Below are 18,406 nucleotides of genomic sequence, written 5' to 3'. Positions count from 1 at the left end.
AAATGCAAAACATATTTAATTCTCTAGTCTTGCATGCTTTCCACAATCTATTACAGACATTAAAATGAGCATAACACACTTATTCTAATAAAGCAGCACATTGTAAAAATGTTTAACTTTGGTGTAATTGTTCATAAAAGACTTGGTCACATTTATATATATATAAAAACATGTATTTTACACATACATATTTATATAGCCATACCCTAGGAATGGAAACATTCAGAGAATACAGCTGGGCAGAGAGCAGAATTGATATATTGCATAGATTTTTAAGATCAACAAATTAACTTCTAATATGGAAAGAACTCCTGAAAACTATAAAGACTTGTCAAAGCAAGATTCCTGAAAGAAGAATGTGACTCAAGCTATTAACTGGCTTTGGTTTTGACTTTACAATATGAAATAAAATGTAAGACTAAAAAGTCAAATATTTATTTCCTGTCAAAAAAGAAAAAAAAAGGAAAAGAGTTTCAGTATCATCTCTTCCCTTCCCCCAGTTAATAAAACCCAGTTAAACTGACAGTTTTATAAGTATTCCAATTTTGGCAGAACTATATTTTTCTGAAAATTATTTATCAGAAATGGAATGCAATCCTCTCCACTATGAAAAGACAACCAACGTTTATGTAATCTTACAAACCACCTAGAATCCTTCACTTGAGAGCTGGAAATTCAAGCGAGAGAAATTAAACAATCTCCTTCCAACCTACATATGAAATATTCTTGTCATGGTTTCTTGGTTTTTTTTTAAACTACACAAAAAAAGTGAAACTTAAGCAGGAAGAAATAAAGGCATAGAGGATGCTGAAAAAAATTGATAGATGAGGATGGAATTTGACTTAAAGGCAGGTAATGAGATTGATTTTTTTTTTTTTTTTTAAAAGCTGGATAGAGATCTAGCTACTAAGCTCCTAAGTTCACAAAAAGCTCTATGGCCTACTTTCTCCACTTGTTTTAAAGTCATGCCAAAAGGCCCAGGCACCTGCCCTGCCCTCATGAAATATATTTCCCCAAAGATCATGCATTAGAAGTCTATCAGACACACGCTCCATAACATAGGCAATGACACAGAAATCATGTCTAACTGGTGCCATAATAAAAATGGAATGTGTGCTAAGGAGCCCTGCCAAAGTACAAACCCTGCACTGCAAACAGACACCGTCCTTTAATCTCTTCATTGCCATTTCTTTTCTAATCTAATTCACTTCTCAGCATTTATGCTGCTTACCTTTTGCATACCTCCTAAATCAGGTAATACAATTCAATTTTTACAGTCATTTTTACATTCCTATTCCCAGTGATGCAATGACTACATTGAAAGTATTGCAGAGAACTTAAAGAACAAAGTAATTTTGGCAACAAAATGCCTGCATAGAGATTTTGTCGTCTTTTTACACAAGCATAAATTTGGGGGCAAAACTGAGTTGGCAGTATACCTTTCACAATTTTTAGTTTGGATAATAGCTTTCCAAATTTTAAACAGGTCAAGGAAACCATACAGGGAATTGTATGTTGTTTACAGGATGGATTAAATACATTTGTCTTATTAATAATGAAAAAAAAACTTAGCTTTTTAGCAATGCAACAGAAACAAGTATTTCAAACTACCACATTAACCCTTTGACTGAAAAACAACACTACACAAAAAGTAAATAGCCTAACACCAAGGTTAGTCTTCTGCTTGTGATGTGTCACAAATTACATTATGGGTTATGTAATGCACTATATGTTTATTCTGGCTCAGATTATTTCCACCTGTTTCATTGCTAGCACTATCAGGTGCATCCATTTTACATTTAATTAATTTACCCCATCTCCTAGGATTTCGAAGAAGCAAAGCACTGACAAGAACCCTGGTTCTTTCCTTTCTTGGATATAGAAAAAGAATCTAGACACAGAGAGATTTTCCTTTTAAGAACAGAATACAACATTCACAAGTAAGTATCTGGGGAGAACACGTGTTGTTCAAAGCAGCTAAAAATAGTACAATCAACAAGCATATGTTTAACTGGGAACCTTCCTAGATTCTAAAAGTAACATTATTCTTTAAATCCAGTGTGGATATGAGTACTCAAAAACTGTTTCATTTTTTTTAATAGCAATGGAGCAAGCATATTCAAAGTGTCTGCATATAAATAAAGCAAATACCATACACTACATACTGAACTAGACAGATTCCCTTCTTGTCATCAGTCTTCAATTCCCTCCACCATGTTATTTTTCTATTCTTACAAATTCCTCAACACAATATTTCATCCAAAATAAAGATTTTTTTTTTCCCTTTAATTCTCTGCTTATGTAAAAAAATAAATCTTCAAGAGGGAACTTAGTATGGCACAGCAAGTTTAACCACCTGTAGTTCTTTAAAAATAGTAACTGCTTTAATGGACTCACAAACCATGTTGCCTTCATAAATGAAACAAACGGGGTGAGTGGATGGATGTACGTTAATGAAATCATCTGCTTATCTTGATCACTAAGGTTGCTTTGTATGGACTGGGGCAAACCAGTTCTTTCACAACCCGCCTCCTCTCCTGGATTTCTCCGTATTATCTGCTTTCAGATCATAAGATGCATGAGGCAGAGGATCACCCCTTTGTCAAAGCTGGTAATAGGATCTGGCAGAACTAAGCCTGCAAAACCGTGTGGCCTCTGAATACTACAATAATAAAAATAGTTCAGATAGACCTTTTAAGTTGCTAAGTCCAATTTTGAATACACAATGCTCCTTGTATAGAGTGGAACATTCTGAAACAATATCCTGGAGCCCTAGTAATGAATTTTCCCACTTGCAGAAAGCACTACAAAAACCATAAGCTTTTGAGCCCTCTAAATGGAACTTAAGTGGTGCAGAAACATTGACACACAGTACAGGAATGAGTTTTACTTCAAATGTATCAATGCGAAACGCAAACCAGCTTACAATGAGTGCTGCCACCTCTCCAAAGCCTGTCTCCATAACAGGTACACTGCATCTCTCCTGATATTAAAACCTTTTCATAAAGTTTTTGCTCCAAGTGTCACACAACTACACAAGAATCTCAGGTTTTCACCTTCAGAAGACTGGTGACACACTTAAAGAGCATCACCTCAAGACTACATAACCTAATCAGAAGCCTGAGGCCAGAATACAAATAGAAACAACCTATAATTAAATTCTGAAGAATCTAATGATTTTTTTTAAATACTTTACATCAATGCAGCATTTTCTACCACATCTGTACCGAATTAAACCAGTATTTTATTTTTTTTTGTAAGAAAAGAATGATCTAATACTTTAGTTTAATGTGGTATTCTTTTAAATTATTAGAAATGAGCCCAAAGAAACCAAAATAAGCTGATCATGTAAAAGCAGACATCCAGGGACCAACATCTGTTTCATTACAGGGGTGAAGAGCCCTCTACTTTCACTGATATTAAAGGCCAAAACACTGCTATGGTCTTAAGACATATAATTTGTTCTGAGATTAAGTGAACTGTCATTTCCACCAGCTCTCAGAGCACATTCTTATTTCCCTATAACCGTTAGAGCCATCAATTTTAAAAGTCATAGGCATTATGTTTTTTCTATAGAAGTTACACAATAGCCTACATTTCCACACCATTTAAAATCCAAAGAGTATTTTACAACCCAACAGAAACTAGTCTTACATTCACTGCTGAAAACAATCCATTCCCAGGACCAACACTATTTGCCCCAAAGAGAAGACGATTCAATCTGAGAAATAGATTGACGAAAAAAGCCCACATTTAAAATGGTTCCTCTACTTCTTGTTCATAAACATTTTTTACTGAGCTGAGAGAATATAAATAGATGAGACACAGTCCTTAGAAGTCTGCTTATATTGCCAGCAGCTTTTCTAGAACTTTTACCTTTAATTGAAGCTATCACTACCTTTCTCCCCACTTCTCATAAATGTTTTGAAAATAAGAGCTCCAAAGCTCAAGTTCTCAGTGATAGGAAAAGCACCCTGAACACAGTCTGGGTACCAAGCTCTAACACCTGTTGTCTCAGACTAGATCAAATAGGCAACAACTGCTTTAAACAACCTGTCCAAACCCATTTTCTTCCTCCTCAGCCAAGGCAAGTAATAGTACCTTTATCTATACAGACTTCATACACTTGCCAAAATTCTCGCAAGATCAATAAAAAAAAAAAAAAAAAAAAGGTAATTTTAAGGCAGTAAGATGTCACCCAAAGTCACAGTCTTACCATTATCTTTGCCAACGTGCTGGTTCACCATCCGATCCTCAGCAGCCAGCCTGCCCACCCGCAGCGGCCTGCCCGGGCCAGCACAGCCAGGGCACAAACACAAAGCCCATGAGCACAAGCTTAATGCTGGAGTCAGAGTTATGGCATAATAAAAGAAAGAGTTCTCTGGAAGAGCAACTGTAGGAAGCTATAAGTACACTGTACACTGGTTTAAAAAAAAAAGAAAAAAAAAAAACAAAAAATGAAAAAAACCAACAACCCAACATCAAAAAAAAAGGAAAAAAAAAAAAGCCAGAAGCTCACCAAAAAGCTCATCTGGGATTTTTCCTAAAAATGTGGCTAACTTTACCTTCACAAGAAGTAAGACACAATAAAAGAACATAAAAGCTCTACCTGTCCTGTACTTCAGTATTTATACCCTCAAGACTAATCTATCCCAGCTGTGGGGACTGCATGCCCATTAACAGGTGGAGTAGATCAAGTGTGCTCCTGGAGCTCATCTTCCTACATAGTTTCACCTGAAGGGAATCTACTTAACCACGCTGAAAAAGCTAGTTTACTTTCAAAAGTGCATTCCTCATCCAGCTAAAATGTTGAAGTGAACAAAACCGTATTCACCAAAGGACGTAATGAAATTAATATTTAGCATGCTAATAATGAAACAACCTCACTTTTAAAACTTTTCAGTATTCAACTCTTACCTATGAACTCCTTTCAGCTCAGTAGAAATGCCTAAAAACATCTATAATGGTTTAGGATCTGGAGCTACTACTACCTGCCAGTCACAGCCTGTCCTCAACACAGCTCAGGTACCTCGTAGCGAATCTCCTCTCAGACTTTAAAGTTTGCATTTATCAGCACTGTCAAACCATCACCTCAGGATGGTAAGTCCAGCGTTAGAAAACTAAATAAAAAATACTGCTGTCCCAAAACACTTAAATTGCTCTGATAGATTAAATTTGGGTTTTAAGAAGTGTAAGTGATGTAACATAGCTTCAACAGGCGTTAGCTCAGATTGGGAAAGTAGATGTAAACACTGCATAATGCGGTTCAGACACCTTCACAGAAATAATCATGCAGTCAGGTATGCTCTAAACCAAATTGGTGTTCCCCTACCATCTCAAGAGCCCATGGGTGCAGCAGAGTTAAGTGAGTGCTGAATAACAGCTTGGAGCTCTACCTGGGGCCTGTGCGCCATCCCCTCACCCTCCAACACACGCACCCGCACCCCTTAAATCAACTCGCTATGGGATGGGACCCACCTCTTATCAAGACTTAGCAATACCCTGGCTGATCATTAGTAAAGGACTTTAACAATGAGTAACTCAGCCAGTTTACTCTCTTACTGCACCTGATACAAGTCTGGAGCCTTTTCTGCAGTACCCTTGAGCTGTTGCAGGCAGAAACATTAGCTATTTCAAAACTGAATATCCTATTCCTTTGTGTATAAAGAGCAAACAGACAAGCCTATGAAACTCTGGGTGTACTTTGTTGTTTAAAAAAATAAGTAAACATTTCACCCTAGAGGTTGAACTGTTTTCCACCTCCACAAAGTATGAATATACATTCTCTATTCAACCACTCTTTAATAAGACAGGAAAGTTTCTAAATACAGTTTCTGTAATCAATTGTAAGGATACATTTTACTTCTGTACACAGCTGGCATAGGAGCAAGATTAAGATCTATTCACTTTAAGCCATTAGCATGTCTCACTTTAAAGAACACAAACCCAAAGACAAATAATCACATAGACAGCCAATAAAGGCAAAAGTTTATATGCAGCTTTACTAAAGCAACTGTAGCCATAGAAATGATAACATCTTTTGACTACCCCCACAATTTCAATACGGGGGCATGAAAAAACTTTTTTTTAACTTATTTTTTATTAAAGTTATTTCTAAAAGCAATCAGCTTGAAATAAATATTTTTGATTGTGGATGTGTATCAACCTCTTAGGTAAAAGAAAATTAGAGTATTAGATGTGAATGCAAGAGACACTGCTGCTTTAAAGAGCTTTAAAACAGCGTGTAACTTTACAAATATTGAAGTGCCTTCTCCTGTGTTTATATATACAGAGAAGAGAAGCCAGGGGATTAGGTAAACCTTGCTCAAGTAAAGAATATGATGTGTAACGTCAACATTAAAAAAAAAAAAAAAAAGGTACCTGGATTTTAGCTGTTATGTTCATTGACAACGTCTAAATAAGAAAGTAAGTTTTCAAGAACAATAATACCTCTTTCTGAAACCATGCGAAATTATCGCTGACTCTGAAACCAAACTCCTTATTCAGATCTTAAATATAAATTTTGGTGTCTAAACAGCTGTTTTGTGCAAGTCTTGACCTAAGTTCCACATATTAACCTAAACAACTGCTGTGTGAGTTTTCTTTAAAAATTATGCATAATTTAATAACAAACAAAATGCCATCAACTGAAAATCAGAAAAATCAAATGTTCTTTTCTTCCGCTCCTGGAATCACATTTTACCATTCAGCTGGCAACTCAAAGATACCAAGGTTTTCCTACAGCACATATCATTTAAGTTAACGTTAAAATTTTATCACTTAAATCATAGAGGCAGAGTAAAAGCTCCACACTTTGGACAGCATTTTCCACTTCCGGTAAATTAAAACTTTATTATATCCTAGGGGCACATTCCGGCAAAGCAACAAAAATTATTTTTGCAAATATCAAAACTGTTAAGTTTTTAGTGTTGTTTTCTTTTAGGAACAACAGATCCATAATACAAATTCTGCTCTTCCGACTCATGAAAAGACAACACCGTAACTTACACATATAAGCCAGAGTCAGAAGAGTAAAACCAGCATTTAGTCAGGTGAAATTTTGTATGACCTTAAACCAAAACCCAGACCCTCTCTCAACTGAAGACATCATTCCTTAAGCATATAATCCACGTCTCTCTAAAAAAAGTGCAACACAACAAATGGTGACTATAACCTCATCCTGGGGACAGGAGAAAAATAACATTACAGTAAAGGACGCAAGGAAACAAGTACGCATTATAGCTGAGAGCCTTAAGTGATACGAAAATAATGTGAACATAAACCCAGCAGTCCACTGTTTCTGATGCTGAAGGCATCAGAAGACTTTGGATATAAATGTATCGGGAACAGAAGAAAACTAACACAAAAAGCTGGAAAAACTTCCCACATAACAAAATCAATTTATCAGAAGTGTATAATCAAAGCGTTAAAAAAATTTCCTCATGGGGAAAAAATGTCTGCACATACAGACAGATCCTGCGATATTTTCTCCTAACTAGGCTGTTTTTGTGACTAAAAAGGAAAAGGAAAAAGGAGGGTTTTTCCTTCGGTCCGTAAAACCCAAGTAGAGTTTATCAGCTTCCTTATGAAACAATATTTATAGTATGATAACCTAGAAAATGTAAAAACATCACACAATATCTGCCTCTTGATCAGCAAACTCACTTTCAAAAAAGTGATGTCAAATCACTTGCAGCCAAAGGATTCACCGTATCTGAAAGCATCTGAAGTGCTCTACACCAGCCATGACCATTACAGGTCAAAGCAGCTAGTAACCCTTTTCAAGTAATTTCTGTCCACCAGAATAACCATGCATAAATCACAACTAAAACGAGTTTAATAGAGTTCATACTAGAAAAAAATTACAAGATGCTTGAACAAAGAATCACTCTAATATATTTCACTTTACTTTTGTAATATTAAGGTCACCATTTGCAAACAGGTTTTTTCAAAAGACGTATCAGTAATAATGTTTCCCCTATACTTAAAATAGAAAATGAACCCAACACCAGTAGTGCTAATCTCATTAATAATAGCAAATTTGAAGTGAGTCACCTTTTTAGTTTAACAAATAAGAGCTAAACTATTACATAAAAATGTTAACGATATCATGAAAATTGAATGAAATACAACAAGAAAGAAAATGCCAAATATTTAGTCAGCATTTGCTTGGACAAAGGGGAACAAAACTATTATAAATTTATTCCTCGGTATACAAAGAGCAATAAAAACTCAACACAGTACACCTGTATCTAACAGTTATAGTGACAAGCCACTCAAATTCTGGCCCAGTTGTTGTGTTATGCTGCAGTTGTTGATGATGTTACAGTACTTCTCAATACTCTTCTGGCCTGGTGATGAGATTTGGGTTTTTTTCTCCACTATACATCAGCAGTTCTGATACTTAAATTAGGTAGTGAAGCTAACTAAGGACATGCAAAGGGACTTCCAGGACTCAGGGCTGCAGCTGCACACGCGTGTCTGTCCTGCAGGTGATCCACGGGGCAAGGGACCTTTGCCAGTTCCACTAAATGTGTACTGCGGTTCTAAAACAAGAGCCAATATTTACCATTGCACATCAGCTTGCAGGAGAGATGCCATGATAGGATATTATCAGCAGTTCAAGCCCTCAGATTTTGATTTCCAAGGGGGGGCCTGGCAGAAGGTGTAAGTCTTGACTGGAATGGAAACATACCTTGTGTGATTTTTAAATATTATGTTTCTAATATTGAAATCCCAGACATAATGGCCACAAGCCAAGTAAATACACCTCGCTACAATAAAAGGAAAAAGCTTTTAAAAGCTTAAAATGTTAACATAAGAATCATTAAAAAAAAAAAAATCTTATTCATCTAGAACGCTGTGAACATCTAGGCCTGAGTCCAAAACTATTGAAGTTATTAGGACTGCCTCCCTCTATTTCAACAGGCTTTGGATAACGCTCTCCGTTTCTATAACTCTCAAACAGACAAATACACGCAATACATCATCTCAAAGCAAACTGAACTCAACACATTTCAGTGGCAGCACATTCATCTAAACAGAACCACGCATACTATATATGGGAATAAAGTGTTCCTCTCAAAGATGCAAGCCCGATGTATTCTCAGGCTATAAATACCATCAGGATTCAAAGTGAGCCCTTCCTGACCAATACATCTCTGACAGGCATGCAAGATGGGTATCTTTCTTTCTCATTTATTCATGCAGCTATAGTATTGGTAAAAGTGCTAACAAACTTCTGCTGCACTTCCACCTTCCGTTGTCACCCAAGGTGACCTATGTGCCATGGACCAAGTGCTCACACTTAACAAACCATGAAATCTAATTGGGAATTTGTGTATTTAGCCCTGTGTAAAGTTGGCATAAATGCCAGTCTAGTCTTGTGATCTAATGGAGTTTTGCACTCCCTCCACAGGGTGGGTGGAAGAGTCGGGCATTGTAGTTCTGCGAGGAGCAGGGAGCTGGACTCGATGAACCTTATGGGTCCCTTCCAACTTGAGACAGTCTGTGATTCTAAGTCTTCAACCATGTAGCAGCATTTGAACTCATTACAGAAACACAGCATTTTATGATAGCTTTTTAAAGTATAGTCCCTTTCCTTTTGTCACTGAAATGATATGTGGTGGAGAAAAATATTTTTTAACCATTAACACCCACACGTAATGTTTCAGCAATCTTTCCCTTAGAAAACCTCCACAAGCTGTATTCACCCTGTCCTTCTCAGGTCTCTGATAATTCGATAATTTTCATACATGTAAAATACATCATTTTATGCAATATGACTAGGTATGTTTAACAGAACTGAAAGGATACCCCATCCCCTAATTTCATCTAGAGTTATTCTATGTTTACGTCTCACCAGGTTCTCTGGAACTGCTGCCCTACAATCTCACACTACAGAATGCCTCACCGCTGCTGAACTACAGCTTGATCTTGCTGAGGAATTATTACCAGTCAACCCTGAAATTTACATAATTTTTTGTCAATCTGAGTTGGATTCCACAAACTAGCAGAGCCAATCTCTGAAAGAACACTGACCATTGCTCTGTATTTTGCCTGCTGACTAGAGATTACTGCTTCTTTTTCGGATTTGTCCCAGGAAGGACACTCAATGACTAAGATTCACAATCCACTTTCTTGCAATAGTACAGGACAGACACGGACCATCATTGCTTTTTAAATTATAATCATTAGGTCCTGTCCCTGTAGAGATTATACTCAGGACCAGTGTGCTCTAAATTTTCAGTGTTTCTATCTCTGGGGCTGTAAACTGCCCTCATTCTGCATTCAGAAATCCCACCACATCAAAAGTGCGGACATAGATCACTGTTATTTAAAAGCTTTTTGTTCTCTATTACAGGCATTTCTTCTATTGAGCTAAACTGGAAAAAATTGTGAAATCTAATGGTTTCCAACCAGCATTTACAGATTTGCAAACACGTGAGAGTTGCAAATTCTTTCTGGGCATAGATTTTCTCCTCAAATGTATGCGTTGCAAAGCCTTGAAAATAAGTATGATACTGCATCAAAATAACATTTTGGTTGAGATTGTTCGGTTTACAGCTTAAATCCTCGCCCATACATTTTCTTTTCTGCATGCATAACCAATTTTAGCATGTGTTTATAAAATGTGAAATCCATTATGAGCTCCAGAGAGCCAAAAGCGTCTTCCTTTCCACAGCGTGGAAAACAGCAGCACACACCTCTCCATACCGGTGCCTTTTTTCGCTTGTAGAAACACCATCCACAAAGGGCGGCGAGTACCTTTTCTTTTGGTCCTTGACCTCTCCACCATGTCCATCTCTTAACTGGCAACCTGTCCGGTGGGACGCTCACGGAGTAATTACGTGCAGACCACCTGATAGCCATGAGACAGGAAGGATTCGGTGCCTTGAGCCAGGCTGCACATGTGACTAACAAGTGAAATGCATTACAGTCCGCTGCTTAATCCCTTGAGCCTTCCAGTTGTTCATACGCTTCTGCTTAGTACATCTTCGAGAGAGAGTCAAGGTGAGGTTTCCACATACAGACTTAAATGAAGGGATCTCCTGCATTACGTGTCCACACACGCCTTCCCATGTACTTTCAATACTTTTCTCAGCATATAGTGCCTTGGTTTTATTTTGTTTCTTTAATTTTTATTTGGAGAGGACATTTATGCAAGTATTGCTAGGAAATCAACAAACCTAGCTATACAAGAGCCAGTTCGGTAGAAATGCTGCTTCTTTTAGGGAAAACTTAAATTTTTCCACTTACAAATTTTCTCAGGCCTTAGAGGTCTGGGTGAAAATTCTTAACTTTTCAAAGAAGACTTCTGCAAATATTGTACTTCCAGTAAAAATTGCATTTTTCTATTCAAAACAAATGGGAATGTTGCTTGGTTTCTACTGACCAAATCTAGCACTGTATAGTTTTTTAAACTTCCAAAATATGTAGACAAATATCAAAGAAGACTACTATGACTTGTAATTTCAGACTAGCAACTGCTATCTATAATCACAATGTAATTTCATTCTATGTTTACAAGTCCTGGGTTGTGGGGAGGAAAAGGTCTTCAAAACACTGAAATCATTCCAATAGGAGCATAGCGATAAAGATACATTCTACCTCCTAGAGCCCTGAAGGCATAAGGTAGGTAAGGGGTACCACTCTTTGGGGAACCAAGGAGCGGTGATATAGGGTCCAGTATCACATTCTTTGGAAGGACACAAATTTCACTTCATTCTGCACTGGCCAGCTTCAGGAGCTGGCTGTGGCCCAAACTTGTGCTCTCTCATTCCACTCCTCCTTCTTCTTGTTTAAGAGTTTGTTCAACGCCAAAAGATAGTTAACAGATAATGTCAGTAGAAAATGCCCTTCAGGAGCATAGAAAATGCAGTTGCAGATCCATACAATCAAAAGAACTACAGATTGTATAATATGCATTTAGCCACTGTGTGCACTGTGTACTTCACTATGCGTATTTATTTTATTTTTCTGTTATTTCCAGAAACAAGAGCAACTAATGGTGTCAGAGTCCAGCCCACTGAATTTCAGTCTCACATTCTACTTCCCATACACAAACAGGAATGAGTTGGTCAAGGGACAAAGAAAAAGCAAAGAGAAGACATGTTCTTTAATGGTATCTAAGCATTCCTAAAAATGTAGATATAAACACTGAGGAGAAAAACAGCATTTGTTAAGTCTCGGCAATATGACTGTAGCTAATTTTGGAAGAATTACATCTAAAATTATGTATCATATTAAAGGAATACAAGGGCTTCAATTGTAATGACTCTCACATTACATGAAACACTGACAACACAAGTCGAGATTTACATTTTTCTTTCTGACGGATTTTAAAAAAATGTCATCTCACCAAGCAAGCATGGAGCATAAAAATCCTAAAACTTCAGCAATCATTTTTAGTACATTATTAATATTAATGTTCTATTCATATATGATAACATAAATTAGATATGGAATTTTAAGGGGCAATGTTTATCATTCTGTTACCAAAAGTTTTCATATTATTGACTTACAGTATCTTGACTTTCTTATCTCCAAGGAAAAAAAAACCAAAACACTCTAGTGAAATTTCATACCACGAAGTGTTAAACTGTTTACATCACATTTTTAAATTCCAACCTTAAATTCAATAAGTTGAGGAGGGGAAAAAAAAAAAAAAAAAAGAAAAATACATATTCTAAATCCTTCTATGTAGCCATTAAAAAGTGTTACGTCCCAAAATCAAGTTGACAATCACGGACAAATCTGAGGAATACGATGTTGTGCTTAGAATACAGCAGGAAAAAAAAAGAAACTTTTTGCCGTTCCTTGCAATAACATATACAGACACGGGTGTTAGCACAGTAACTGGGAATTATTCACATATATATGTGAATTATTCAATAAGAAGCGACAGAAAGTAGACATGAGAAAGATCTCATTTAGCTCACTTGCTGGGACCACTCTTTAGGTAGATGGTGAGACAATGTTGGATAACCCAACTGTGCTACAACCTGTGGAGCAGCAGAAGAGGCAGCACAGGGAAAGAAAGGTCCTAACATGCAGAAAACTTCTTCAGTCCCACAGCAGGAGGAGCTACTTCTTGTAAAATTGCTTTTGCTGGCAGGTCCAATATAGTCGCCACAGCGTATATACGCATTCACATTTTTCACCCGCAGCCTCGGCAGCCTTTCCCAAGTTAGCATGCAGCACAAAGCATGTGTTTGATAACAGCAAAGTTTAAGACATTTCCAGTTGTTACTTCAGTTAGCCTTTATACCCTAAATACTAGAAAAGTGTTTTGCAATAACTAGTTACTCCTCACACACAGAGAATTCCCTCCAATTCCCTGCTTTAGCATGTAAGGAATGCAGGATAAGCCCTTGAAAGTTCTTCTTCATCAGAGGCTTGAAAACCCTTGCAAGTGGACTAAATACAATCTAAAAAGAGACATATATCTCCCCCTACCTGCAGAGTCCTTTATCCTCCTGCCCTGGGGAATGATATTCATGGACATAGCTACTTCAGGTCTCAAACATGAAATAAACTCAAAGCTTACAACCTGACATAGCCGCAATATGTCAGATCGTTGGAAGTGTTGGAACCCCTCGATGATACCTGTTATTTAGCGAACTGATATCCATTTAACCTAAGAGGTTTTAAAGACAATTTGCATATGCCTTTCTGTACTGGTTAAGAAATGAATTGATCTGACTATGTCCCAACAACGGACTATCAGACACTACGCATACGAAGGCTGTGTATAAGTCTCTAACCTTTCATTCTCTCAAGGAAAGAAGCACGAGGTGATAACCTGTTGGATTTTCTTTTTCGTCAAGATCCCTGACAGCCCTTGCAGATTTGTCTCACCATGTGGAGAGGAAAATGCTGAATAGACACAGAAGAAACTGAAGGTAAGTCTTAACTACCCACCCATCCTTGAAAATCTCCTTTTACTGTTGTAGGAAATGGTATTTTACAAGACACGCTTATTATCCCCAATTCATTTGAGCTTTGTCATCATACCTGGCTAACACCTGTCTAAGAAAGTTCAGGTTTGGTTTTGAAGGAAATAAAAAATGCCTATAGAGAAGTGATACTGCCTGGCAGGTTTCCTGATGCTTACTTAAGGTTGAGTTAAAAGCTTTTACTTATTCCTTATCTCTAGCAATCACTTCTTCCATAGATAGGCCAAGTTCACTGTAACTGTTCTACTTCCAACTGGCATGTGGAGGTTCATTTAGGCAATCCGAACTGGACACCTACCTCGCTAAACCCAAATACACAAACAAACAAGTACCATAACTTCTCCCACTCTAACTTTGTTTCTGGTTTCCCCTAAGAGTTAGATCCTTTGCACAGCTGGGTTATGCGCTGTATCGAGTGTGTTTAGGGGGGAGGGGACAGGAGAAAGGGGAAGACAGCTCACTGTACGTCAAAGCAAGCCAGCAACCTAGCAACCATATATTAAAAGGTGTGTGTGTTTTTGTGGGTGTCTGTGTGCCAGGAATAACTGAAGCAGATATTATTCCATTTGTAATCCAAAAAATGTGAAAAGGGAAGGGGAGAAACTCCAGCTGCTGATCTATTTTGGGGTCTGTCAAAATGCACTTTCACAAATACAGTCTTAATACTTTCTATCTCATTTGTCTTAAACAAAAATGAAAGTCTGGACCTGAGCAAGTTCTTGGGTTTGGCTTGAAAAGAGACCCTTCGAACCAGGAGCCAACCTTACTTCATGTACTACACTTTCTTCCAGCTGGTCACATGCAAAAATCAAAGGGGCAGAGAGGTTGCCCGAAAGATTTCGCACTTAGGTTAAAAGAACGCTGATCTAGTGCGCTACTTACGAATGCACTCATACTTCTAGATCGCTACATTTAGTTTATCAAACAGAAGCGTCAAAGGTCCTCAGGGAGCGGAACTAGCTTTAAAAAGATTTACTTGCGTGGGAAGTTTACCCTTCCAATTTTGCCAAAGTTTCTCATTCCACAAGAGAACGGAGAGTTTAGATCAGCGAATACACTCCCACCCCGCCACCATATGCGGTCCCGGGGGAGCGTATCAACTCCTGAACCCACCGTCCCACCGCGCCAGCGTGCACCTCGCCGAGAGGGCGAGCAGACACCAGGTGTGACTTCCGTGCCACCGGACGAAAACGAGCGTGTCCCTGTCTGGGGTGGGCTGGGGGGGGGGGGGGGGGCACGTCTCGGGGCTGCACCCAACACCTCGGCCCTCCGGCCACGCTCCGCACGCTGCGGCTCCCCACAGCCCGTGGCGAGCCTGCCCCAGCAGCAGCCAGCACGCTGCCGTCCAGCAGCAGCCCTACGGCCTCTCCTCCAGGGCCACCTCGCCCAGGTGTCCTGGTTTAGGAGGCTGGGCTCCCACTCCTCCTCCTCCCCACCACCGCACCAAACCATCACCGGCACCAGGAGGGGAAGGGGAGGGGGAGTTACCTTGTTTTTGACCCCGCAGTGGCAGCAGACAGTCCACAGGTACTTGAGGGTCCTCCACAGCAGGATGATAAACAGTCCCCCAAAGAAAGTGACCATGGATGAGGCGAGGAAAGCCCACCACATGCGCTGTCCGCGGCTATCGCAGGGCACCTCCATGGTCACCGGGATGATGAGCGCATCCATCTTGGGCACATTGACGGGGGAGGAGGACGAGTCTGTGTTGAGATTGTTGGCGTTGATATTGTTACTCATTCTAATGCCGCCGCCGCCGCCGCCGCCGCTGCCGCCCGGGTAAGAGCCGCCGCCGCCGCCGCTGCCATTTGCCATAGCTAACAGCGAGCCGGGCGCGCAGGGGCTTCCGAGAGCTCCTCCCGCCGCCAGCGCCCCCCAAAAAACCCATCACCAGCCATATTGCTGCTGCTGCCGCCGCCGCTGCTGCTGCTCAGCGGAAAAAGGAAAATGATAAAAATAATAAAATAAAAAAAAAAAACCAACCACCCAAATCAAAGCAAGCAAGCAAACAAACCAAACGGGCAAAAAAAAAAAGAAGACGAAGAAAAGCGGCCGCGCGATCCCCGGGTCCCTCTCGGGAGCCGACAGGCCGGTGAATTCCGAGCGTCCTCCTCGTACGGCGAAAATAATGTAAAAAAAAAAAAATTAAAAATAATAATAAAAAGGTAGTCTCCTCCTCAGATTCCCACCCCTTCCTTCTCCCGCATTCGCAGCCCCCACCCCGCCCACCCCCAAAAAAATCATCCGCCACCACCACCACCACAAACTGATGCCTCGGAGCGTCTCTCCAAGATACCCAGCGCGGCAACCCCGCTGGCCTCAGCGGGGATCTCTCAGCCTCCGCCGCGGATCTTCCCGGAGGTGGTCTGTTATTATTGTTATTAGTCTTTAACTTGTTATTAGCGATACTCGGTCCCCCCCGCGCGCGCACCCTCCTCCTCCTCCTCCTCCTCCTCCTCGTCTTCTTCCAAGTCCAGCCCCTTCCTCTCCTCTTCCCCCCTCGGTGCCGGCAGCAGCCTCCTGTGGCTCCTAATTCATCCTCCGCTGGCCCATCTGTGCGTGCGCTGCCGCTGCCGCCGCCTCCTCGCCCATCCTTCAGGAGCTCCCTCCAGGGCCCCGGCTGTCGCTCAGGCTGTTGCTCCCACACGCGCAGAGGCGCCGCTGCCGCCGGCTCCCCGCCCCTCCCTAGCTGCCGCCGGGGGACGCGACGGCCCCGCGCCCGCAGACGCGGCCCTGCCCGGGGCGCATCAAGGGCCCCGCGGGGAGGGGGTCCCGGCCCGGGCCGCGCCGGCCCGGGACGCCGCGCTGCCGCCGCCGCCGCCGCCGCCGGGGGTGGGGGCGCCGGCTCAGACGGGCCGCCGGCCCCCCATGGGCAGCGCCGTGCCGCGCTCCCCGCCCCGCGGCCACTGGGTCCCGCTGGCGGGGCCGCCGAGGCACCGAGCGACCGCTCCGGAGGACGGCGGCTGAGGGGAGGGCGGGGGGGGGGGGGCGGTGAGGGGGCAGCGAGGCGCTTCACAGGTGGCGGCGAGGCGGTGCCCGGCCGCGCCGGGGAGCTGCCGGTCCAACAAGTCCTGCCGGCCCAGGCGGGTCCATCGCCGCCGCGCAGCGCTCCGCTCCGCTCCGCTCTCCGCAGCCGCGGTGGGGCGGGGGCAGGCGGCAGCGCCCCCCCCCCCCCCGTCCCGTCCCCTCCCCTCCCCGCGCGCGGGGCTGGTGTGGCGGATGTCGTGACGCAGCGGCTAATGCGCGGCGCTGTCACGGCCCCGGCCCCCGCGGCCCCGCCGGTTCCCCCCGCCGGTTCCCCCCGCCGGTTCCCCCCGCCGGTTCCCCCCGCCGGTTCCCCCCGCCGGTTCCCCCCGCCGCCCGTCTTCCCCATCCCTCCGCCGCCGCGCAGCGCGACGCGGCGAGCGCGGCCCCTCCGCAGCCCGCCTGCAAAGGCGCCTTGGGGGGCGGCCGATGGCGGGGGGGGGGGGGGGGGCAGAGGCTGCAGGAGGCGGCTGAGTTGCAGCAGCAGGTGCCCGGGGATGCCGGGCGGGGGGGGGGAAACGCGGCGAGGGAGCGTGAAATAAGTATCGAGGAACCGTGGCGTGGGTCTTTCCGCTGAAGGCTTTCTTGGCGTGTCTTTAATTGAGACGGGGAAATACTGCAAAGGCTCCGCAAACGCACCATAGATTGCTGCACACGCCGAGAACGTTCGTGAAATTAACCCTTAGAAATAGAAATAGCAATTCAGAATGACACACTGGACGGGGGGCGGGGGGGGGGGGGAGCCAGCAAGAAAATCTGGGTAGTTGTCTCCTGCTTTTTTTCAGATTCCCACTGAAAAGCGGAGGAATTTATTTTTTTATATATCTATTTATTTCTGTTTGTATATAAATCAAAATCTCCATTTGGCACATGGTCTGCTCACTCGGTTGCCTGCCCAAAGTATTATGCAGATCCTCTTGACATCTTTCCAAGGGTAAGAACCAACAGCCTATGTGTGCATGACATTTCCCCATCTGATCTAGTCACTACACGGAGCCACCATTATGAAATAGTAATCTCTTAACCTTTACTAGTAGTAGTTCCTCCTTCTGCATCTGCCATGGCTTTGTTTATTTTTGTTTTCTACTTAACTGATGGTAATGAGGTTTTATGAGTGCTCAAAGCTTTTTATGGGGCCCTCTAACCCTCTCACCTCCACTTTTTTGTGCAGTAACACCACCACTTGTCAAACTTTGGGAGTTTATCATGATGTCTCACTCCAGTCTGTTCCTCCAGTCTGTTCCTTCAAGAGAGGGCTTCCTTTTTCAAGAAGGTTAATAGAGGCCTCTGAATAGAGAAAGCATTAGACAATAATATGGAGGTATGTACAACTGAGGAAATACTACATTACCGTATCCCAGAGGAAAGCGGATAGTCAGCTACATAGTGCACCTGAAGCAGCCCATTCCCAGGGGCTGTAGTAA

At 42.1% G+C, this 18,406-nt stretch overlaps 1 protein-coding gene across 44 annotated transcripts in view; it reads right to left on the bottom strand.

The window, feature by feature from the left end:
• The window catches only part of KCNMA1 (potassium calcium-activated channel subfamily M alpha 1), a 526,550-nt gene extending 509,950 nt beyond the window's left edge, over positions 1-16,600 (bottom strand). For 15 of the 44 annotated variants that reach the window (XM_052800268.1, XM_052800271.1, XM_052800274.1 and 12 more), the window contains exon 1: positions 15,447-16,173. In XM_052800268.1, the coding sequence (XP_052656228.1) occupies positions 15,447-15,773 (327 nt within the window). In that variant the 5' untranslated portion in view covers positions 15,774-16,173. The other 29 variants (XM_052800259.1, XM_052800257.1, XM_052800258.1 and 26 more) reach the window with 11 other exon arrangements.
• Positions 16,601-18,406: the final 1,806 nt, after the last annotated feature.

The sequence above is a fragment of the Harpia harpyja genome, chromosome 10 (assembly GCF_026419915.1).
Source record: "Harpia harpyja isolate bHarHar1 chromosome 10, bHarHar1 primary haplotype, whole genome shotgun sequence".
Lineage (NCBI taxonomy): Eukaryota > Metazoa > Chordata > Aves > Accipitriformes > Accipitridae > Harpia > Harpia harpyja.
Note: the sequence above shows the minus strand (reverse complement) of the source record. Positions and strands in the feature narration are given on the sequence as shown.